Here is a 25,690-nt window from a genome sequence, read left to right as displayed (position 1 = left end):
CTGTTAAACATTCATCACTAACATTGAGTGGCTGCTGCCAACACACAGACTCAACTCCAGCCACTTTAATAATGGAAAAATTGATGTAATAAATGTATCACTAGTCATTTTAAGCAATACCACTTTTTATAATGTTTACATACCCTACATTAATCATCTCATATGTATATACTGTACTCTATACCATCCACTGCATCTTGCCTATGCTGTTCGGCCATCGCTCATCCATATATTTATATGTACATATTCTTATTCATTCCTTTACACTTGTGTGTATAAGGTAGTTGTGAAATTGTTAGATTACTTGTTAGATATTACTGCACGGTCGGAACTAGAAGCACAAGCATTTCGCAACACTCGCATGAACATCTGCTAACCATGTGTATGTGACCAATAACATTTGATTTGATTTGAGAAACCCCATGAACCAAGCTCTGGAGAGGGAAGTAAACGATAAAGAGATTGGGTACTAATGATGTCCGTGATTGGTGACACATCATTTACACAGAATCACACACGAACATCAAGTGCTATAGAGGAACTTCTGGTATAAACGTTCTGTAAAACTGGAACACTGACTTCCTGAAAGCAGCACAACGTGTGTTCACTCAGGCGTACACAAACAAACACACACACACACAACTTACCCGTTTGTCCCATTGGCTGTGCGAGTCGGCTGAGAGAGAGTCACCTCAAGTGGACCCTGTGAAGAAAAGCAACAACAACAAAAAACACTTAACCCAGCTAGCACATTTGGTTGCTTGAATGTTGTGTACATGTACGTTTTTGGTTTCCCATTGGTTCTGGGAATGAAGCCATACGTTTCCTGACCGGTAAAACGTTCTGAGAACAGAAGTGAACATTTCGCCTGTTCTGGGAACATTCATATGTAGGTTGAAGGGAGGTTCTGAGAAAGTTTTACTATGGTTCCCTGAGAGGTTGTATTAATGTTCTGAGAACGGAAATGATAGGTTATTTGAAGGTAATAAAAGTAAGGTTCTGAGAACATGTTTCAATAAGACTTTTAATAACATTGTTAGCTTAGTTGAACTGTTTTGAACTCCAAGCACAGATCAAAATGAATTTGCTTAGGCATTAATCATGTAAACACGTGTATTTTTTGTATTTATCGTGGCACATCAGTGAGATTTGAATCTATGACCTTTTGTTCTGACTCCATGGAATTAGTCCACTGGCCCACCAGGATGGAGCTAGCATGCCATGTTTTTTCAACTCATACAAAGCTGTTCATTTTAGTCTATTCAAACAGACTCCATTTCGAAGGAAACAAGCGCTCATTAACATCAGGTGTGGCCAATTAGTGGGTGCAACCAACACAGCTGAACACGCTTAACAAGACAGAGGATAGAGATAGTTTTGTTGATGCTCAGAACATAATAATTTATTTCAATAACATTCTTAGAAAGTTCTCTGAACGTTAATAAAGTTTTCTTGTGGTTTTTTTATGGGTCTTGTTTTTATGTTCTCTGATCTATTTGAGAACATGGCTTTAAATAGAACCATGATTTCGCAGGTAGGAAACGTTATGCTGAAACTACTGAAAAACCCAGAGAAGAATGTTGTTTCTTTTAGCATATGACTTTAAATGGAACCACGATGGAAACCTATAGGAAACATTATGCTGAAGTACTGAAATTCTCACAGAAGAACGTTGTTTCTTAATGTTCTCTGAACTATTTGAGAATATTCCCAATTGTTAAACCAGTTGGAGAACGTTACCAAAATGTCATATTTGAATGTTTGAACTTTTAGGAAACGTTATGTTCAAGTAGTGTAAATGAGCTTAGAATGTTCCAAAGCCAAGCAACTATCCTGCACCATTCCCAGGAGGTTTTGGGAAGGTAGTATGTAAAATAACCAAAGGACCAACACCCTCTCACCAAGATCTAAGAAACATATGGTTCTCATAACGTTATGTGCTAGCTGGGAAGAGTCTGCATTCTGATTACAACATACATGAGTAATGAGGGGTGATCTGAGAGAGCTATGGGCCAATCAGTTCAAGGTAGATAACCCTGTCGAGATTTGATGTAGGCTAGTTAATGTGCTATGACAGTTAGCATGGTAGGTTCCCGGGCAGTCTAGATGGGGTGATTTCCCCCCTGAAGGTTTGCCCCCCAGCCAACCCTGTGTGTTACAGTATAGCATTCTGCCTGCCTTTTCTGGCAGCCACACCAGGCACATAGCTGCTCTGTTCTTGTAATGGTTGGCTTTCACATCCAAGGGTGAGATGGTTGGGAGAAATATGGCATTCAAAACAGGCTCATTTAACATAAGAACCAGGAACAGAGGATTATTTTGTGCTTCAGCTCAACACACACCCCCACGCCCTTTTATTCACATCCAGTCGTTTCTGTGAAAAAGGCAAATAACATCAAATATTTGTGGTCAGTCGCACTCCTATCTCACATAGCTGTCAGTGTCTATAAACACACACACATGACAAAATGATATATTCCAGTCCCATAAGACTAATGTTGGTACAGTGTCAAAATAAACAAACAGAAATCAATCCCTTTTTTCTTAGCAGACACTTCTAGACAGAGCACTTGAACCTTTAGGTCACTAGACCAACCAAGGCTGTAACACCGTATAACCTACCCTCACATGCTGCTGGCACTCCTCCCTCAGAGAGAGACAGACAGACAGAGAGTGAGAGAGAGAGAGAGAGGCCAGACCAGGGAGACAAACAGACTAGGCCCATAAATGAGGGTGTAGAGACAGACTCCCGTTTCTACTTTAACTGCACTGATGACTAAGCAGAGGGCTTTTTTTCATTTCCTGGAAAATCACAATGAGGGGCCAACATCATTTCAGTGTACAGTACTTTTCCTCTTAAACAGCCATCTATCCCCACCCCTCTCTCTGCCGCACACTGAGAGATGTCTCAACTGAATACACGGAGCCCCTGCTAGCAGTCAAGTTAAATCCATTTTCACGGTGGAACAGGGAACTTTTTATTCCGGGACGCCCTGTGAAGTAGCCAGTGGCTGAAAAGGAGATTTCCTTTTACTGCCTATGGGCCCTTAGGAATCCTAGCCTGGCCTTGGAAAACCTCATCAGAGCTAGCCTGTGATCCAGTTGGCCCGTGTCCGTGGTGCTCTGTGTGTTTCTGTGGCCTGTGTTGTTGTCTCTGAGGAAACACAGCCTTAAGGGAGGCCCTGCGGCAGCCCAGCCCGGGGTTCTGGCCTACCTGAAACACTATCCAGGTCAGCTCTGGGCCCCTCGCTGTTCAAACACCACATTTTAATGCTGGGTCTGCTAAGTTTAGGACTCTGCCTCCGCAAAGTGCTTCAGAAAGTTGTAAAAAAAAAATGGGAAAAGAAAAATCCAACTACTAATTTACAGTACGCGCTCTGTATGAGGGTAGACACCGGGCGGAGGGCCCCGAGGTCAAATGAAAGGATAAGAAGAAGGTGTGAGTAATGTGACTGAGTTCAAGTTTAACCCAGGGACAGGTATTGTAAACGTCAGATGAGCCCGATAGGAATGACTGAATGGTGTCGTAAAGCAATTTGTGAATGAGGCTCGAGCGGGCTGTGGCCCTCCCCTGCTCCTGGCTCTGCTTGGCCCTCGTCGACCCTCAACCGTCTGGCCAAGTCCCGTTCTCTAGACATTCGGCTCACACCAGACACAGCCTGAGCTTGCCATGTCTGACTGAGAGAAAACTGGTGACGGTTATGATTGATGTCACTGTTTGCCATATGGCAATTCTGCTTATAAATCCAATAAATAAATCCTCCCCGGTCTTATTGTGTGTAGGTACTCTCTACGAAAAGAACACTGTCACTGAACATTATCTCCCCCGTCTGTGTATCTAGGCCCGAGATTCACAAACTTTTTCACTCACACTTATTTCCTGCTATTCTACACATTTTGTCATGGGTGGCAGAGAAAATGTTGCCATTTTAAAGCTCATTTTCTTGTAATTCTATACATGTTGCCTTGTCTAATGTGTATTCGTGTGACACTTGAGTGACTCAAACATTACAAGAAAGTCTATGGGCTCGTTGATCTGGACAAGTGATAAATATCTCTCTAATGACAAGAGGAAAACTGATGATGTACTACCCAATTTTGTGCATTCCACTATCACAACTTTCAATAGTAAGTTGAAAGCCCCTGCCGATCCCTCGCGCCCCCCCCAGGTTTGTGAACCACTGACCCAAGCTACCTCTTTAAATGCATAGTCCCAAAGATGATAGAAGGAGAAAAGAAGGAGAGAATGGCGTGCTATTCAGAAGTCAGGAGGAGTCGATCTCGCTGGAGAGAGTAGACCGAGTGGAATAGAGGGCAGGCAGAGGATGAATCATTCGGACTGGAGCAGGGGCCCGGGAAGGAGGGAGGGAGAGATGTCGTGATGTATTCGTTCCACGGCTCACTTCCGCTCTCCTCTGGCCCCCCTCCACCACCACCCTCTCCTCCCTCCTCCTCCCCCTGCCTGGCCCTGCAGCTCTCCTGGGAGGCTGAGTAACCAGGATGAAATGCTCGGGCTCTGCCAACACCAGCCTGAGGACCAGATGTGTGTCCTGAAGGTGGCGAGGCCGCGACACAACGGAAACCAAATATAAACCAGTGTACCGTAACACCCCTGAAGACTCTTTTCTAATAAAGAGGGGAGGGCAGAGGCATCGCCGTTAGCCGGTTAACGGGACCCACTTTCGTGCAAGCCACGACTGGACCTGTTTCTATGCTGGCAGCTGGCAGCTGTCGTAGACAGGCACATTGCCGGGTGGCAAACATAGCTAGGCCTAACTACACATTGCATCAAGCAGAATGCTGAGATTTAAGTGGAAACATGGAAGGGAGAGAGAATGACGGATGTCCTCTCCTAAAATTAATGCCCTGGCTATCTCAACACTAAAGGCATTCAGCTCAGCCTGCCTGACTGTTTGGGCAGCTGTTGGGAGAGCAATTTCTTTGAATCCGGATTGTAAACATGCAGGGGAAAGGTTCTGAACTGGCCCAGGCAGTGACCTCTCTGCCAGCCAAGCCTGCACAAGCGTCACAAACTGCCTCGTGCCTCCAACTACAGCTGGAGCACAGGCCGGCCACAGAGCGTCACTCCAGGGTTTTAGTATTACGGTTGTTACTCTTCACAACCCTTCTTGGCACCGCAGAGGAAAAGGTTGACGTAGAAGTTGTTGGTGGTGGTGGTGAAGATGTATCTGGAGCGGAGGGGAGACTCCTCACTCCTCCACCAGGCCTGTGGGTAACTGTGGTCATCCCTGGCAGCAGCAGGGGCCATTTAGCTAACAAGCTTTTACAGAGAAAACGTTCCAACACACACACACAGAGGGAGGGCTGGGAGGTCTGACCTACTGCCTCAAAGTGCGGCTTGTCCAACGCTGAACGTAACTGAGGCCACTGTGTAAACAGTGGAACTTCCCTGTAGGGCTTTCCCAGGACCAGGACTCATCTACGACACTCACCTTCCGACCCCACCCCCAAAACCACCACTGACACCATGGAAAGCCAAATATTACAGTTCACAAATCCTTTGATTTTCCTTGGGATGGACAGCCTTCGGAGTCTGTGCTGTAATGGTGCATTCTTAGTCTGGGTCAGCTGAGGTCTAATGGTTGGCTCAGCAGGTATTATTGACTGGTTGTATCTATATCCAGCACACATCAGTGAGAGGGGTCAGGCCGGGAGGAAACAGGATTAGCAGTAGGCAGGAAATCAATCATCAATATTTTCTCGGGAGTTGTGTCCGGTTATAGTTAAGAAGCTGATACAATCTCAAGTGGGAGGTGAAGCCTACTGTTTGTAGAAAAGGGTATGAACACACAATAACCTAAGTCACTGGAGCAAACCAAAGCCAGTGGTTTGAACAGTAGGCCAGACCTCCACCACCACTCATTCACATAGCCTATGCTCACTGTGGTCCACATGATACAACATGGACGGCCACACAATGAATGTGAAATCAGATCATTATTGATTTGAACAGGGATGTTCTTTAGCGGTTACTCTCTTTGTGCTCTTTTGGGAAAGGAAGTGTGCAGCACACTATTGGGTAAATCCATATTAATTCATTTCAAAAGCTAACAAACAGGGTTGTCAAACCCTCCGAATTTCTTGCGCAAAAATGTTTTGAATAGAAATGGATATTTCACCAAAAAAATCTTTACACGTCAATTATCTAAAAAAACGCGGAAAATCCGATTTTGTTCATTCGTTGTAGCTTAGACCCTACTTCAGATCCTCTGAGGTGTTTGTGTTGTGTCGCCGTCGGTTGAGACACAACATGCTGTTGAATACAGGGTGGGTGTCATTTCAAACCTAGAAATAGAATTCATAGAATGGACCTATCCCTTCAGACTAGCTGTAGTTGGTATACCATTAAAATGTCAATTCAATTGCAATTTTAAGATCTAATTCCTACCACAAAGATGGCCGCCGGTCCACCCACTGTCGAATGTCAACTGGTCATGTCTGTATTATTATCTATCCTTCAATGAGTTCAATAGATTTCCTATGGAGGACTGACAGTAGCCTAAAATGTAAAACAACATATTCCCATTCAAGTCAACATTCTCTGATATGTGGACCTCCAACCATCTTTATGGTATTATCTGAAAGTCTAAATATCTATTTAATTCTCATTTTAGTACATTATCAGACAAAACATGACACCCACCTGTATTCAAGAGCATGTTGTGTCTCAACCAATGGCAGGGCACAACACCAAAACCTTAGATTATGTAAAATAGGGTCTAAGCTACAACATAAGTAAATATGTCATAAAAAATTTTTTTTAAATAATAAAACAGTTTGACCACCTTTTAAATGATATCTCAACCATTGATCTTTGCCAGTGCTGAAGACATGTCTCAGGGGTATGCAAAATAAGTCAACTTTGAGCACCTTTATCTCTTGAAGGTTTTGGCATTCAGGTCCAAAAAGTAGCTTTCTGACCACTTCGGGAAAATATGTATGGAAGGTTGTGTTCAAATCAACACGGGTGCTGTCAAAAAGTGATTGAACTTAAATGGATTTACCCCACTGTAATGTCACAATGAGGTAATGACAGAGAGAAGACATGATTGCGAGGCTAAAAGGGGTGGTGGCAGTTTTTGGCCTGAATATGCATGGCTAGGTTAGGGTTATGCTATATGGTGGGAGGTTGAGCACAGGAGGTTGGTGTCCCCTTAATTGGGGAGGACAGGCTTGTGGAAATGGCTGGAACGGAATAGGTGGAATGGTATCAAGCACATGGGTTCCGTGTGATGAATGCCATTCCATTAGCTCCCTTCCAGCCATTATTATGAGCTGTCCTCCCCTCAGCAGCCTCCACTGCTGTGGAGAGGGTCTTACTTTAAGCCCATCAAGCTGCATTAACTGAGACATACTACAATAGCCCTGCATTGATTGAGGAAATGGACCATGGATGGAGTTTTTAGCTATCACTGCTAGACAGATGGTGCATAATGATCAAGACATGGGATGTTTGCCAAGAACAACTCTCCAGTACGGACACCTCTCTGGATCCCCCTGAGCACCAGATGTTCCTCTTATCTCCGGACCAGACCCGTTTGTTAGTGCTGTTGGACTGATGGGAAGAGACCTGCCTATCCATGGCAACTCAAAGACCATTTCCATTAAAGAAAAGTATCTCCCTCCAGTTTCTAAAACATATGTGTGTAACAGCTGGCAGACAGAACGGATGATAGGAATGGAGATAGACTATCACTCATAACATCTTCAGGAGTGGAACAGGAGGGGAGAGTGGACTATTCGGCTGGATGGGCGTTTCATGTTCTTGTTGTGGAAGAAGACCTGCTGCCCAAGTCAAGCTAAGCACTGCAAGCAATAAAGAAAATAGGACTGAAAGCTTAACGTGAAGAAATATTGAATTAGGCCTACAACTAGAGGGCTTGCTCAGCTGCCGTCAGTCATATTGACTTTGACGATGAATTCTCGGCAAAGCTCCTTTTTAAATGGACATGTCAGGAGGGCGCAGTACATTGTGTCCTAGAGTGACGTAAAGAGGTTACCTCAATACAGGGCAACAATGACCCCACACAAAGCTGAACTCTCTGTGCCCGATTATGTGACTGACATTACAGAGAAGACAAGGCCACAGTCTTGTTTGCCATACAGTGGACAGAGGCCACAGGATCGATTCCATTTAACACGGGGCTTTATTGGTTGCATCACACTGCGTGAGATTTCTCAATGTTGCCCAGGTCTCAAAGAACAGGCGAGACACAGGGATCAACACACATTCTGTCTGTCTGTGTGCCCTGGAACTGTATTTTATCGTCGTGGAGGGAGCAGGTCACATGAATGACCTGACACGATCCCTGTATCCTGGAAAAGGAATCAGTCAGGTCAGCATGATGGTAGAGGTACCACTTCAAAACTGTAAATATGGGCTCTGTGACAAAGCTGATCTAACACAACCTCTAGTCTAGGTCTATCTTTGTGCACATAGGCCTGCTCCTTCCTGCCTATGTCTGCATGTTACCATGTGTATCAATCTGGGATAGGATTCTGAAGTGGAATATGGTTATTTTTTGTTGTTGTATAGATAGACCTTTCCCTGGGTCCCAACTTCGTTTTCCTGCTGCTGAATCCATAGCCAGCAGTGAGTGTATTCATGAGCTGGTGTTCAGGGCAAAATCAGGAAGGTGGGTAAACTTGGGTGACAAGGAGTTATGTAGCCAGCTATACCTCTCTGTGGTGAGGAATGACATTAGTTCATCAATTTATAGCTGCCACTTACTTGTGTGTTTCCCTTCAAAGCAAGCTGCACCATGAGTTGTGCTGGCTACGTAGCCTATTCTTAGTTATAACTATGTTATAACATGTACATGTGTCATAGTAAGCAATCAGACTCCAATACAAGTTCTACTTTGTGTACTCTCAAACGTGTTCCATACAGGTTAAATGCTTGATTACTTTTTCTAAACATGTAGCGTCAGCTTTTATGTCTCCCTATGTAGCAAAATCCCAATTGACTGACATTGGCTGTTCTTTAGTAGTCAGGACGATGAGAATAATACATAGGCTGCGTATGACAAGTCTTAACAACGCCGCATAACTGCATTCATAGGGGAGGAGGGGGCAGACAAATCATATTAACATGGTTATACTAATAATGCATGCAGATAAGGTTCCTTACACGTCCGTTGCGAGTCAAATCCTCCTTGTTGCGCAACTCAAACGATTCTTCCTCCTCTTTCTCCCCATAGTCCCGTCCGAGCAAATTGAAACCCTGCCTGCAGCACAGAAACCAACAAAATCCTTGCACAGGCATTCAAATCGGGTAAAGTCAGGTGTTTTCGACTACTCTTGTCGTAAAGTCAACATTCAACGTCTGGTCTCTGGGGGTTACGCGTGTACCTTTCACAGTACGTAACTAAATCCAGAGTCGCGTGAGGATAACATCCAAATTGAACGAATTCTCTCCATAGACTTCCAGAGGGAATGTGACAAACAGACACATACGCCAAGAGGACAGTCCAACACTAGCCTATAGAAGGAACATAGAAGCTATCGAAGAGTTCAACCTGGTGAAAATGTGTCTGAAAGTTGTGTCAAATCTGTCCTTCCAAAAGGTGATGCCTTGTCCCGAGACCTTGCTCGTATCTGAAGTCGTGCACAAGTTATCACACGCTAACTAAAATACCAATATGTCTACTTTCACGCCTAAATGCCACTACTGGCTGACAAAACCGTGAATATTGTAAATAAGAGCCGTCTAAAGAAATCAATATGAAGAGCGAAATTCGTGTGGCCTGCTGCTATTCACATACTACAGTGTAGTAGCTAAATTTAAGGTTAGGCAGGCGATTATGACTGATTTGACTTGAGTTTGAACAAAAGCGTGCCAGAGATCAGCCAGCCTTGAAAGGGCGGGTCGAGCCGTCCCCTCTTGTCGAATCCGAAATATAACTGGCTGGACTATATAACACGCCCAGAAAAGGCACGCCCATCTTACACGCCCCCCCTCTTCCCACAGACTATTGCGTCACATGCCTCTTTGATGACCTACCACTTTAGCATCCTTGCCTGTCATTCTTGAGAAGATATGGTTTCTTACCACGTCTAATTCATGTTTGTGTGAAGACTACTGTAAATACCGTGTTGGTAGGCCTAAGCCAGTACTTTTGTAATTGTGTATTTTCTGGCAGTTTTTCCTGGTTTATTTAGCGCGTGTGTTGTGCGTGCGAGTGTGTGAGTGTGTTCCCGTTAATACAGGCATTTGCCCTTGGAAACACAAGAAATGCCTCAATAGAAAGCAGATGGACTCTCCCTTTATTCTCTATTCCAGTAAACTCCCTTCAATGACTTCACGGGCAGTTATGGTGATCACTGATCACTAAAAGACAGAGCTCTTCTTCCCAAATGTTGTTAACAGATAAGCCTGTCTGTGACTTTGTTCGGGTTTGCACAACATGAAATCATTTTTCTCTACATGTGATATCAGATTGAACTCATGAGTGTATTACTTTGTGGTTGGAACTTCTTAAGACTTGATCAGATCATATCTAGATGTGTTTTTAGCCAATATAAATTTGTCAAATTATACTTGTTGTTTTGTTCCAGAGAATGAATATTGATCAGTAATTACCAGACAATATAGCTTTGACACTAGACTAATATACTAGACTAGTGTATGAGATTTGCTTTGAGAGCAATTCAGGAGAACTAGAAAATAACCAACACCTCAAAACTTCTATCCACATTCCCCTGACTTACATAGGCCTACAACCTCTTAAAATGGTCCACTCGCACACTGTCATGAAGACGGCGCGACATTGCCTCTTCCCCCTCAGGATTTGGCTTGGGACCTCAAATCCTCAAAAAGAGCATCTTGACTGGCTGCATAATTACTTGGTATGGCAACTGCACCGCCCTTAATCACATGGTGCTACAGAGGGTGGTGTGGAGAGCCGAGTACATCACTCCCTGCCATCCAGGACCTCTATACCAGGCGGTGTGAAAGGAAGGAGATTTGTTAAAGACCCCAGCCACCCAAGCCATAAACTGTTCTCTCTGCTTCCACGCGGCAAGCGGTTCCGGAGAAACAATTATGACAGCAACAGGCTCCTGAACAGCTTCTATCCCCAAGCTATAAGACTGCAAAATAGCTAACAAAATGGCTACACAGACCTTCTGCATTGACCCTTTCATTTTTATTTTTGCGCAGACTCTATGCACACTCACAGGACTCTACACACCCACTCACACTGAGACACACACACACACACACACACACATTGAATACGCTGCTGCTGCTACTCTGTTTATCATATATCCTGATGCCTAGTCACCTTACCCCGATAAATATCTACCTCTACCACTCCAGTATCCATGCACACTGTAAATATGGTATTGGCACTGACCCTGGAACTGACCCTGTATATAGCTACTGACCCTGGAACTGACCCTGTATATAGCTACTGACCCTGGAACTGACCCAATATATAGCTACTGATCCTGGAACTGACCCTGCATATAGCTACTGACCCTGGAACTGTCCCTGCATATAGCTACTGACCCTGGAACTGACCCAGTATATAACTACTGACCCTGGAACTGACACAGTATATAGCTACTGACCCTGGAACTGACCCAGTATATAACTACTGACCCTGGAACTGACCCTGTATATAGCTACTGACCCTGGAACTGACCCAGTATATTACTACTGACCTTGGAACTGACCCTGCATATAGCTACTGACCCTGGAACTGACCCTGTATATAAGCTACTGACCCTGGAACTGACCCTGTATATAGACCCTACTGACCCTGGAACTGACCCTGGAATATATAGCTACTGATCCTGGAACTGACCCTGCATATAGCTACTGACCCTGGAACTGACCCAGTATATAAGCTACTGACCCTGGAACTGACCCTGTATATAGCTACTGACCCTGGAACTGTCCCTGCATATAGCTACTGACCCTGGAACTGACCCAGTATATAACTACTGACCCTGGAAACTGACACCCTGGAACTGTATATAGCTACTGACCCTGGAACTGACCCAGTATATAACTACTGACCCTGGAACTGACCCAGTATATAGCTACTGACCCTGGAACTGACCCAGTATATAACTACTGACCCTGGAACTGACCCTGTATATAGCTACTGACCCTGACCCAGAACTGACCCTGACCCTGCATATAGCTACTGACCCTGGAACTGACCCTGTATATAGCTACTGACCCTGGAACTGACACAGTATATAGCTACTGACCCTGGAACTGACCATGTGTATAGCTACTGACCCTGGAACTGACCCTGTATATAGCTACTGACCCTGGAACTGACCATGTATATAGCTACTGACCCTGGAACTGACCCAATATATAGCTACTGACCCTGGAACTGACCCTGTATATAGCTTACTTACTTTTTCGTGTTCTTCTTATTTCTATTTCTCATGTATTTTTGTCCTACTTTACTTCAATTGATAGTACTACGGATATTGATTACTGGGTTGTTGGGAAAGTGTTTGGAAGAAAGGCATTTCAATGTATTTGTGACAATAAAACTCTTTCTACACTACAACACTCCACCTCTGTCCAACCCAAACTCTAACTCTTATACTGTCCTTCTGACGCCCTCAAACACACACACACAAACACACACACACACACACACACACACACACACACACACACACACACACACACACACACACACACACACACACACACACACACACACACACACACACACACACAGTCCCCAACCCCCTCCCCCACCTTCCCCTCTTCCACTTTGCTGAGCACTCTGTAAAGGTGCCGTGGTAGAAGGCAGAGTGACTGGTACTAAATCCAGACACGTGATATCTCTCTAAACCCCTCGGCGCTTACTCTCATTTCTCCCTTAATATCCCTTCATTTCCCCTGCGCTGCTTGGAGTAAACTCCCCCGTGCATTCATGCTCAGCCGGCCTTAACTCATTCTTGACTGTAGGAACATTCAGTAGGGATCACTGTGTGCTGCAGACTACTAGTCTGTCTGAGGATCATTCCCTACTGGTTGTGTACGTTCCGCTCTTGGCTCAATCCCTTTAGCATTTCTAAAGCACATGCTTAAGCATTCATGTCTGCATGTGTACACACACACACACACACACACACACACACACACACACACACACACACACACACACACACACACACACACACACACACACACACACACACACACACACACACACACACACACACACACACACACACACTGTCTCCCCCATGCTCTGTGAACCCCCACCTCTTCTGTACCCCATAGCACTGTGAGGGATGAACTCTCATTATTGTGTGCAGCACAGCAGCTCAATAGAAGCCTATGGATGTCCCTGTTCCGCCGAGTGGCAGCGCCATGCTGTCATGTACCATAAGCTCTCTGCCTGCCTCCCTCCCTCAGCCCCGCAGGCCACTCCTAGCCCCAGTTCTGTTTATATGTATGTGAGTGAGTCTCTCTCTCTCTCTCCCCCATCTCCCAGAACAATACCCCAGAGGCCCAGCACCCACAGACCTGCAGTAACATATGTTTTATTTTTTAGAGCTCACTCAGCCCACGCCAATGGGAAAAAAAGAAAGGCCTCTCCCTCCATATGGTTTCTGAGAGTTGAAGTGTCACAGAAAGTGAATGGCTGTTATTACAGTTTTTCTCAATTGCTAAAACACAATTTCTGAAACCTTGCTCCATTTCCTGAAAACATGAAACACAAAACCTCATCTTCAAGCACTATTTACATAACCTCTGACTCCTCGTGCAAAATGAAACAGTCGCCTCAAAACAGTTTTACCTGTGTTCAAAATCAAACACTGCTCTCAAATCATAAACAAAGTGATCAAAATGATATACACTCTAAAGCAGTCAGTAAACAATACACCGAAAAATAGAAAACACATTGTTCAAAACATACAATCCTCAGGGAGAAGTACATTTTTAATCTAAAAAAATATTCATATTTTTCCGTCATTGTCTTTTGATGAACGAAAACATGTTCTGTCATAGTAGCTCAAAATAGATCAGAAATTACTACTCTGCTTTGCTCTTTGCAATTTTGATTTCTGTTCTTCCTCCTCCTTGTACCCCTATTTTTACAGTACTGTACCCTGCATCTCACAAACTTGTCCTTTGTCTCAGTGATACTGTAATTCTTGTTCTTTGTTGATATGAACCTGCAACCAGTCAAAATCTATTGAGCAGTCAGTACTGTTAATAAATGGAAAGCACAATGTTCAGGGCCATACAATGTGTCCATTGTACAGTATACCGCCTACAATGCACTGTACTACAGTATCCATTCTCAGACTTTCTCCTTCCCACCTTCAACAACCTGTTTGCTCTCTGAACTGGCTTATATTGGTTGTGTCGCAGCATTTGAAACAGGTTCAATTTTGAGTGGTTGTGTTCAATCAATGACATATGTTCTCTATTTGCATCTGATTGTTGCCACTTGTGTTTACCAGTATGGATGACATGTGCATTAGAGTGCAGAATGTGTTTTGAGAATGAGAATGTGTTTAGAGTTTTGCTGAAAAGTCGAAGTGAGATCTGCAAATTGTGTTTTACCATGTGAAATGGTTTAAGGTTTTGACAACAGCTAAATGAGTCCAGGCAACTGAGAACTTTGTTCAGCCAATGGGTTTTAGTGTTTTAGCAATTGAGAAAAACTGTATGATTACCGTCATAGATCAAGAGAATTCATAGTCAAAGTGCGTCAGATTTGTTTTTCTTTGTTTGCTGAAGGAAGGAGCATCCAAAATATTAAGTATTCCTCGTTCTCTCTTTGCATCACTGTGTGCCAACACAAAGCGATTGATCCCATTCATTTACATTCTCTTTCCAAACTGTCTTACTCTCACCCAGCCCCCCCTTTCTTTCTTTCTTTCTTTCTTTCTTTCTTTCTTTCTTTCTTTCTTTCTTTTGTTCTTTCTCTTTCTTTCTTTCTTTCTTTCTTTCTTTCTTTCTTTCTTTCTTTCTTTCTTTCTTTCTTTCTTTCTTTTTCTTTCTTCCCCTGCTCTCCTCCTTCAGGCCGCCTCTCTCCTGCCTCTCAGTTTCCCTCAGTTGAGATATGATGCTCCATTAACACATGCACTCACACACTCACTCAGGCAGGCTAACCTGATGCAGTGTTTCAGGCTGACGCACCGGATCAGGAGTAGTGGGGCTGGTGAATGTGGTAGTGGGCCCCCCAGTGCAAACACAGGCCAGCCTTGCTCCTCTCTAGCCTGGGGAGTGGGGAACCATGTCTTTGACCCCACTCTCTGAGGGTGTCTCAGGGGGATTGGGATATGCATTTTCACACACTTGTACATGTGTGAAACAGGACAAATATAACCACCCTCTATCTGACCTTTTTGATGTGTGTCCCTGTAGTGAGAGATCAGAGAGAGAGGGAGGGGGGGGCTCTGTGTTGATGGGGTGGGGGTGCTGCTTGGTTGGTATGTATGAGATTGGGATAGACTCTGCTATCCCTGGAAAAAGACCATAGGGTGTATAGGAGAGATTGCTCTAGTATTTGTAGTCATTCTTGGGGAGGAGGTCCACACAGGCAGACAGACAGGGTAGGGGTCATTTTGTAAAACCATAAAGATATCTCTTACTCTTGTTTCCACTCAATCTCCCAACCCACTCACTAACTCTCTCTCTTCTGGTGGGGTATTCATCAAATATTTCCCCCAAGCCTTTCTGCTGGCTGATCCCACCCACTTCCTGTCTTCCTACCTCTCCGCTCCTCTCTTCTCCTCTCCACGGCCGCCCCAGACCGTTTGTTGACATTGGTGGTTTGGTGTTTCCAAGGGAGACGTTTTGTAGAATAGACCCAAGTCACACATGTCAGGCTGATGGGAGACAGAGCAGAGCAGGCCCTGTTGTTCACAGTCTCTCTGTGCACCACCAGTTACATGTAGGATTACTGCACACGTCTTATGGGGGTGTACTAGACTGATTATTAACATCAACGTTTCCGTGAAGTTTTAAAAAGTCAGTGTAAGTTAGTTGATAGGTTGGGATTGGAGCAGTTGATAGGTTGGGATTGGAGAGGGGTATTATTTATTGGTGCAAAATTGTGGTATTTACTTACAGGTGCAGAAGTTGAATAAAGTTGGATCCATCTAGATTTTCAACAACAAACAATAAATGGTCAATAACTGAAGCTACGACTGGTCGACGCTGTGAAAGGAGGGAGGGCGGTTCCTTTGGAAGGAGATCTGTCTTTGAAGACTTAGCTACAGCCATCATCTTACAGATGCAGTCCCAGTGTTCAAAGGTCAGGGGTCATGTCATTCCTCTGAAATAGGGATTTAGACTATCTACTTTACCCTATTGACCTCTCAACCCAGTCTTCTACAGGATTTCCTGAGTCCCCACTGGGTCAAGTGTTGAACCCCATCTCGTCTCTCCACCCCTCACCCTACTGCTGTTAGGTATGGTGGATGTTTACGCTATGAGGCTACAGTTAGTTGGCGAATAGAGGGGTGTTGCGCTATTGGCCCACTGTGCTGGATAGTGGAGCCCTTTAACTACAGTACCTGACCGGAAGTTTCCTCAGAGGAATATTCTGCTGTGTGTATATATATATATATATATATATATATATATATATATATATATATATATATTATATATATATATATATATATATATATATATATATATATATTTGTTTTAATTTATTTAACCTTTATTTAACTAGGCAAGTCAGTTAAGAACAAATTCTTATTTACAATGACGGCCTACACCGGCCAAACCCGGAAGACGCTAGGCCAATTGTGCGCCGCCCTATGGGACACCCAATCACGGCCGGTTGATATACAGCCTGGATTTGAACCAGGGTGTCTGTAGTGCCGCCTCAAGCACTGAGATGCAGTGCCTTAGACCGCTGCACCACCCAATACTATGTGACAGAAAGGCCATGTAATGGAAAAAAAGAGAATTAAAGGAGTGACGATGTGGACTGTGAGTATAATCAGCTCTTGTCTTGTGTATGTTGTGTGTGTATGTGCATGTGTAACGCGTGTGCGTGAGTGTGTGTACAGCAGGTCTCCCTGGCCAGCCTGAGGGGTCAGGTTAACTAGCAGTGGAGGATCATGGGGCTTTGAACTGTCGCCGCGGGCACATCTGTTCCCAGAGAGAGAGGGAGCCTGTGGCGGAGCAGAGGGACTGGTGTCAGGGCCAGGGCAGGACGAGAAGGGGAAACATTCCCCGTTTAAACTTCTGACCCCCTCGCCCAAGTTAACCCACAACCCCTCTCTGGCTCCAGTACAGTATTAATAGCCCTAGCACTACCATCCTGTTACGCTGAGCACACCTGCCTGTCACACTAGTACACCCCTCAATCTGGACTGGAAGATACTCTGTGTTATACTGTGTTACTGGCACACTGCTAGTGTTGTGTGGAGAGATGGGAGTTTACTGCGTGAGGAAGGTTTTGTTTTAAAGAGCCTCTTCTGTTTAAGCAGGCCACTGTGGTGTATGCCCACGGGAGGTCAGGAGTTGAACTGACTGGCTGTGTGCGTATTGACTGAGCATACACAAACTAACCGAGCGTTTTGCTACCTCACCCTCTGGACAATAAAACTAGGGACAGTTAAGAACATACAATAGAAATCTCTGGCCCCACCATCCGCCGCTCCAGTCAGAGTAGGGGACATTTAATACTTTTCCCTGGGTTCTGTTGAACTCTTTTAGGAGTCTGGAGACATTGATTCATCTCCTTTAAAACGATATTCTCCTGAAACATAAAAAAGATAATCTGAGTTTACAAAACATGTTATCTTTCTCTGAGTTGCAGTAGGCATATACAGTGCTGTAAGTATTTCGGATTACGTATAAGGTTATACCAAGGACACCGAAGACGTGCGTGCCCTCAGTAGAATTACATAACAGGACTTTACACCAGTACTCCCCGTTACGCATAGATAGATGAATATTCCATAGGCACTAATTCCTCAACTGACCAAAAAATGTAAAACAAGACAACAAACAAGAGCTTAAGCTCCCTTATCATCGACTTTAATCTTTAAACCAAAAAACAGACAGGAAAGAACTTCACAGCCTTGAGGCAAAATGAGGGAGAAAAAAACAGGGAGATGGGAGATAGGGAAGGAGGGATAACGGGATAGGACAGATGCTGGGCTTGCGATGAAGAGGTAGAAGACAAAACAAGGAAAAAGCCAAGCAAACAGTGAGGAGAGACAGAGGCCAGACGCCCTCATATTGCCTGGTATTTTCACATTAAAGGGTACAGGCAGGAGAGATAAGGCTTGATGGAATGCACACTGCGCAGTTCAATACAGTTACACTCCGTCTATTCTGTCCTCGGGCAAGGCTCACTGCTCAAAAGCCAAAACAGCATTTCGAATCGTTTTCTGGAGTTAGTGTGCGTGCATTGCCACTCTTCCGTGCATGGTGGAGATTGGAGAGGTAGAAGGAGGCAGTAAAACTGAGGTTTGTTGAGAATCAAGGGAGAGTAAAAGGCTCAGTGTTTGGGAGAGAGGAGAGAGGATAACTTATTGAGAGTTAAGGGACTGGGCAGATGGCCAGGGTCCTTGAGCTATTCTTAGCTCTTTTAACTGTGTGCTCAGTACTCAGAATACAGAATGTGTGGTACTTTGCCAAACTAAAACTCTGGACCGACCACTGTGTGTGTGTGCGTGACTGTGTGTGTGTGTGTGAGCATGTATATGTGTGTGTGTACTGTAAGTGTGTGCGTGACTGTGTGTGTGTGTATGTGTCTGCATGTATATGTGTGTGTGTGTACTGTAAGTGTGTGTGACTGTGTGTGACTGTGTGTGTGTGTATGTGTCTGTGTCTGCATGTATACATGGTGGGGGAATGTGTTGACTGGTAGTCACAACAGGGCGTTGCTGAAAGATGGTCATGTCAGAAACATTGGCAGATTCAGTGGAAACCCTTTGCCCTGCGCGACTAATAAGATGCCTCTGTATCTGTAGTTGGTTTTGCCCTAGTTTCCTATGTTTAGATATCAGCCTTGAGAAATGCTGTTAGCAATACAAGCAGTATAATTATTGAATATGGGAAAACAAGTGGCCACTGCTGTGCCTCGATCTTAGCAAAGAACCTTCACAGAGGACCTTTGGAAACTTCTGCTCCTTTGATTTGGCTCTGCCTGTGGGAGTGTTTAGCTGTAAGGCAGTAAGGTTGAAAAGCACGTCGGCATGTCTTCCATGTATATACTGCAGGTGTGTGTGTGTGTGTGTGTTGTCTCAGGTTCTTCTGAGGCCCAGATCCAGACTGTTGCTAGGCGCTGTGACCTCCAAAAGCAACAGTTTCCTGGGCGGAGGGTGAACCCTGCTATGTGTGGGGCAGTATTTCATTACTGCACCCTCCTCCAAACACACCACTGCCATCTCCTTCAGAACCGCTCATGGGTTAATTCTGTAAATGCTAGGAGCAACATCCATCTCTTAACGTCCCCACCAATCAATGCTGATGGCCTTATATATATATATTTCTCTCTCTCTCTCTCTCTCTCTCTCTCTCTCATATCATATCATATCATATCATATCATATCATGCAGGAACACAGACTGCAGTGTCAGACATTTAACACAGGCCCAGTATGGGTTTGACCTCCACACAACTGGTGCAACACAAGCCTGCTTGGATTAAAGAAACATCACATGATTACTTTCCATTTAAAATCCTATTCTGCCACTAGTCTGCCTGCCCTGCTGGGCCTGATAGAGGAAAAGCAGCCAATCCAGAGACCCCCCCACACACACACACACAACCGTGTGCTCTGGGCTGAGTGGGGGCCATCTGCAGCGCTAAGAGGACAGGCCGTACTGCCAGAGGTACTTTACTGGAGCTCAGTTCTCTGCTTCAAGGAAAAGGAATCAGCACTGGCCCAGGGTGAAGGAGAAAAGGCCTGTAGGACTGTCTGGCCAACTCTGTGTGTGTCTCAGGGTGTGTGTGCGTGTGTGTGTGTGTGTGTGTGTGTGTGTGTGTGTGTGTGTGTGTGTGTGTGTGTGTGCGTGTGTTGGTGAACCCATGGATCACCTCAAGCCTGAGTCTCATTACAGTTTTTTACAATCACTTTGACACTTATTTCAGAACTTTGATGTCATTTTTCTAAACTCTAGACACAAAACTCACAACCGATTAGCTCTAACATGTTTTTCCAATTGCTTTGATACAATACACATAAAGCTAAGATCATTTGTTCATTGAACTAAAATCACCTGTTCAAAATAACACAACTTAACATCAAAGTATTACCATTTCAAAATGCAATTCACACTGTTGCATTACTCTTAATGCATAGTTTTATGGAAACTGACAAACAATATTCCATGTTTAGATCATGAAGGTTTAAGGATGAGAGATCCATTGACACCAATTACCGTGGAACATGAACCAATTGGACTACATTATCTATGGATGTCATATTTCATCATCATTCTTTATCAGACACTGTTTCTATGGTCCCATGTACCACTTTTCCAGACCATGTTTTCAGATTTGACATTACTGTACACTCACCAGCCACTTTATTAGGTACACCTATCTAGTACTGGGTAGGACCCCCTTTTGCTTCCACAACAGCCTGAATTATTCACGGTGTTGTACATTAAGAGATGCCCTTCTGCACACCACTGTTTTAAACAGCTGTTATTTGAGCATTTGTGGCCTTTCTGTTAGCTTGAATGGTTCTGGACATTCTCCTCTGACCTCTCTCATTTAACAAGGTGTTTTTGCCCACAGAACTGCCGCTCACTGAATGTGTTTTGTTTATCGCACCATTCTCTGTAAACTCTAGAGACTGTAGTGCGTAAAAATCCCAGGAGGGCAGCTGTTTATGAGATGCTGGAATCACCATGTGTGGCACCAACAATCATACCACGGTCAAAGTTGCTTAGATTACTCATCTTACCCGTCTGTAGCAGGCTATTTGCGTTAACACGTAGGTGTACCTAATACAGTGGCCGATGAGTGTATGTATGCAGGCCCTTGAAATTGCTTTTCCAACACTGTCAACTCATTAGTGATGATTGATTTCACATTATGGTACGTATATAGAGTCGTATCCAAGTACAACAACATAGCAATAACATGGTGATCCAGGTCACAATAGAGGTCAAGCAGTGGGAGGAGGAAGACGAGGAAGACGAGGAAGACGGGGTGGTCAAAGGAATGGCAGAGGACAAGCACCCCTTCTGAGAGGTGGTCGTGGGCCTCGTTTGAGAGGTGTGGGGGAACGTGGTAGAGGACAAGGCCACGGACCAAGACAGCGGCAGCAACAGCAGAGAGTGCCCAATGAAATCCGAGCAATAGTTTTAGACCATGTCTTAAATCATGGCACGACAATGACTGAGGTACAATGATTCAACCAAACCTCTGAAGATCAATCTCAATCATCAGAACTTTCCTCAATGAGAACCGCTAAGTCTTCAGCACTAAACATTAGGCTACTCTCAACTGTCAGATGACTGTATACTGCATGCCGATGTGTACCACAGAGTAGGTGGTGTGACTAAATGTATTCTTACTGTCATTTTCCCTGCAGAATCGAGACTAGGCCAAAGAGGGGAGGCAGAGTAACATTTATGACTGACCAATAAGAGCGGGCTGTGGTCAATTTGGCTCGGGCCGGAAATTATATTCACCATACAGAAATTCGGTTGCACATCTTGGACAACGACGACATGTTGAACAATGTGGTAGCCATAAGTTTGCCGACTATTGCCTGCATGCTGAAAAGGCACCAGGTGTCTCTAAAACAGCTATACCTTGTGCCTTTTGAAAGAAATGCAGACAGAGTGAAGCAACTGAGGACGGACCATGTTCAGGTATGTTCAGTTTCAAGATGCCTGTTGTGAAAAATTCCCCAAAAATTCTGCATCATTGTAATCAGTAATTCTCTTTCCAAAATTTATTTTTAGAGGGTGATGGAGCTGGATGCTGACGAAAACCATCACAAATTCCTATTTTTGGATGAGACAGGATTCAACCTGGCCAAGACAAGGAGGAGAGGTCGGAATTTCGTTGGCCAGCGGGCAACCATCCAAGTACCTGGACAACGTGGGGCCAACATCACCATGTGTATTTCGGAAGATGGTGTGGTGGGATGCAGACCTCGTATTGGATCAGAAAATGCAGCTCTCCTTGTAACCTTCCTTGATGAGCTAAATCAGGTCTGTAGAGCTTATGGCATGACTTATGTCATTGTGTGGGATAATGTCAGGTTCCACCATGCTCAAATGGTGCAAGCATGGTTTCAGGCCCATCCACAATTTACCACCCTGTATTTACCCCCATGCTCTCCTTTCCTTAACCTGAAATTTTCTCCACATGGAGGTGGAAGGTATATGATAGGCGCCCTCACGAACAAGCCACCCTTCTCCAGGCCATGAATGACACAGGCAATGACATCACGGCAGACCAGTGTCAGGCCTGGATTCGCCATGCCTGAAGATTCTTCCCAAGATGTTTGTGAAAACATCCATTGTGATGTGGATGAGAACCTGTGGCTAAGTCCACAAGACAGGGTTGGTGGAAATATAGAAGTACAGTAATCAATCCTTTGTTTTGCTTTTTACAGTAAGCCAGGTGAGGAACACTGCAGTGATGTTTTACGGTAAGCCAGGTGAGGAACACTGCAGTTCACATTTTACTGTAGTTTTTTCTTTTTTGTAGCTAATTATTTTTGCTTGACTCAAAGAAACCTGTTGTGATTTTATTGTATTTCATTAATACATTTCAGATTTTGTTCCATGATTCCACTGTGTCTGTAGTATTCTCTCTACTAGTCATTTTACAGTGATGTATTTATGTGTAGTACCATAATGAAACATGTATCACATATTTTGTACTACAATATTTAATGATCGTACGAACAACTACACAGTGAAACTATCGGTATCTTGTGTGTGGCTGATCTAAATGAATGTTCCTATGGTATTTCATGATAAATAAGTTATTTGAACCAATGATTCTGCAAGTGCAAGGTTTCTTTAAAGATATGAATGTACAATGCAATGTTTTGAACATTGGACAGCCTGTGTTACAAGTGATGACCGTTTTGAGTTCTGTGTCTCGAGTTTTGAAAAATGACCACAAGGTTCTGAAATTAGTGCCAAAGTGAGAGTCCCCTAAGCAAGCTGGTCCTGGGGCTCTGTTCACAAACACAAACACACTCTACAGAGCCCCAGGACAGCAGCACAATTAGACCCAACCAAATCATGAGAAAACAAAAAGATAACTACTTAACACATTGGAAAGAATTAACAAAAAAACAGAGCAAACTAGAATGCTATTTGGCCCTACACAGAGAGTACACAGCGGCAGAATACCTGACCACTGTGACTGACCCAAAATTAAGGAAAGCCTTGACTATGTACAGACTCAGTGAGCATAGCCTTGCTATTGAGAAAGGCCGCCGTAGGCAGACATGGCTCTCAAGAGAAGACAGGCTATGTGCTCACTGCCCACAAAATGAGGTGGAAACTGAGCTGCACTTCCTAACCTCCTGCCCAATGTATGACCATATTAGAGAGACATATTTCCCTCAGATTACACAGATCCACAAAGAATTCGAAAACAAATCCAATTTTGAAAAACTCCCATATCTACTGGGTGAAATTCCACAGTGTGCAATCACAGCAGCAAGATTTGTGACCTGTTGCCACGAGAAAAGGGCAACCAGTGAAGAACAAACACCATTGTAAATACACCCATATTTATGCTTATTTATTTTATCTTGTGTCCTTTAACCATTTGTACATTGTTAAAACACTGTATATATATATATAATATGACATTTGTAATGTCTTTACTGTTTTGAAACTTCTGTATGTGTAATCTGTATGTGTTTACTGTTAATTTTTGTTGTTTTTCACTTTATATATGCACTTTGTATGTTGTCTACCTCACTTGCTTTGGCAATGTTAACACATGTTTCCCATGCCAATAAAGCCCTTGAATTGAATTGAATTGAATTGAATAGTAAAAAACTCCAGTAACATTGAGGATGAACACACAGTGTTAGTGAGACCAAACCAAGTGAATCACAGGGTTTCCCACCTCATTGTGTCGATTATCACAAGGTGTCCTTTGTGGACAAGCTGCAGTGGAAACAGCCTCGTACTGTATACTCAGACTCATTGTTTGTGTTGTGCTAAGTTGAATTCCCATCACTCAAACCAGTCCTTTCTCACATTCGGTCACCTGATCCCATCTGTTTTCCTTGACCCTCTCCTTCCAGCTGCAATTGTCAAGTGCTACAGTCAGCAATCAACATCAAACAAAAAAGAGAAGACAGGGCAACAAAAAGAGAAGACAGGGCAACAAAAAGAGAAGACAGGGCAACAAAAAGAGAAGACAGGGCAACAAAAAGAGAAGACAGGGCAACAAAAAGAGAAGACAGTGGGCAACAAAAAGAGAAGACAGGGCAACAAAAAGAGAAGACAGGGCAACAAAAAGAGAAGACAGTGCAACAAAAAGAGAAGACAGGGCAACAAAAAGAGAAGACAGGGCAAAAAGAGAAGACAGGGCAACAAAAAGAGAAGACAGTGGGCAACAAAAAGAGATGACAGTGGGAACAAAAGAGAAGACAGGGCAACAAAAAGAGAAGACAGTGGGCAACAAAAAAGAGAAGACAGTGGGCAAACAAAAAAGACTAAGACAGTGGTTTGTCTGGCATGTGGGGAAAAAGAGAAGACAGGCTGGGCAAACAGTGTGCAGACAGACTAAACACGTATGGTTTGTCTGGCATGTGGGGAAATCTGTCTGTCTGTCTGTCTGTCTGTCTGTCTGTCTGTCTGTCTGTCTGTCTGTCTGTCTAGGACCAGGCTGTCTGTCTGTCTGTCTGGCTCTGTCTGTCTGTGTGTCTGTCTGTGTGTGTGTGTCTGTCTGTGTCTGTCTGTCTGTCTGTCTGTCTGTCTGTCTGTCTGTCTGTCTGTCTGTCTGTCTGTCTGTCTGTCTGTCTGTCTGTCTGTCTGTCTGTCTGTCTGTCTGTCTGTCTGTCTGTCTGTCTGTCTGTCTGTCTGTCTGTCTGTCTGTCTGTCTGTCTGTCTGTCTGTCTGTCTGTCTCTGTGTGTGTGTGTGTGTGTGTGTGTGTGTGTGTGTGTGTGTGGGATTGGCAGCAAACAGTGGGAACAAAAGAGCCTCAGCTCTTGCTCCAGTAGGCCACAGCTGTTGGTATTTAAACTCAATGCAGGTGCTGCAGTCTTTGTGAAGCTACCAGTGCGTCTCCATCGTCTCCTTGTGTTTGAGTGTTTGTTGGAGATGGGTGTGTGAACGGTTAATATTGAGCTAAAGAAATAAATGGAATATGCAGAAGACATTCAGCTTTGCAAAAACATTTGGAAATGATCAGAGCGAGTGTGTGTAAATGTGTGTGTGTGTGTGTGTGTGTGTGTGTGTGTGTGTGTGTGTGTGCGCACGTGCAAATGTGTAAGAGAAAGATGATGAAGTGGTCTTTCATTAGCAGCGTGTTGGTGGAGGCCCAGTGACACCCAGACAGTGTTCACACTCCCCAGTCACGTGACCTGAGTGAACCTCACCATGCTGCTGTCATGGCACTTCAACATAGTAAAGTGGAATGTGATGATAGAGCAGTGAATACTGGCCAAGACTTATTATAACCCTACCTCTACTGCTCTGGCTGAGAAGACAAAAAAGGATTAGTTCCTCTCAGTGCCATCGGGGAAACTTTAC

The 25,690-nt window shown here is 44.2% G+C and overlaps 1 protein-coding gene across 4 annotated transcripts in view; it reads right to left on the bottom strand.

Moving 5' to 3' along the window:
* The window catches only part of plekhh3 (pleckstrin homology, MyTH4 and FERM domain containing H3), a 46,881-nt gene extending 37,042 nt beyond the window's left edge, over nt 1-9,839 (bottom strand). The window contains exons 1-2 of one of the 4 annotated variants that reach the window (XM_042307470.1): nt 9,152-9,839; nt 648-703 (exon numbers count right to left, since the gene is read on the bottom strand). In XM_042307470.1, the coding sequence (XP_042163404.1) occupies nt 648-703; nt 9,152-9,286 (191 nt within the window). In that variant the 5' untranslated portion in view covers nt 9,287-9,839. The remainder of the gene's footprint in view (nt 1-647; nt 704-9,151) is intronic. The other 3 variants (XM_042307469.1, XM_042307471.1, XM_042307473.1) reach the window with 3 other exon arrangements.
* Between the last annotated feature and the right edge of the window lie 15,851 nt (nt 9,840-25,690).

This window comes from Oncorhynchus tshawytscha, linkage group LG27 (assembly GCF_018296145.1).
Source record: "Oncorhynchus tshawytscha isolate Ot180627B linkage group LG27, Otsh_v2.0, whole genome shotgun sequence".
NCBI lineage: Eukaryota > Metazoa > Chordata > Actinopteri > Salmoniformes > Salmonidae > Oncorhynchus > Oncorhynchus tshawytscha.
This window is presented reverse-complemented; position numbering and strand designations above follow the sequence as displayed.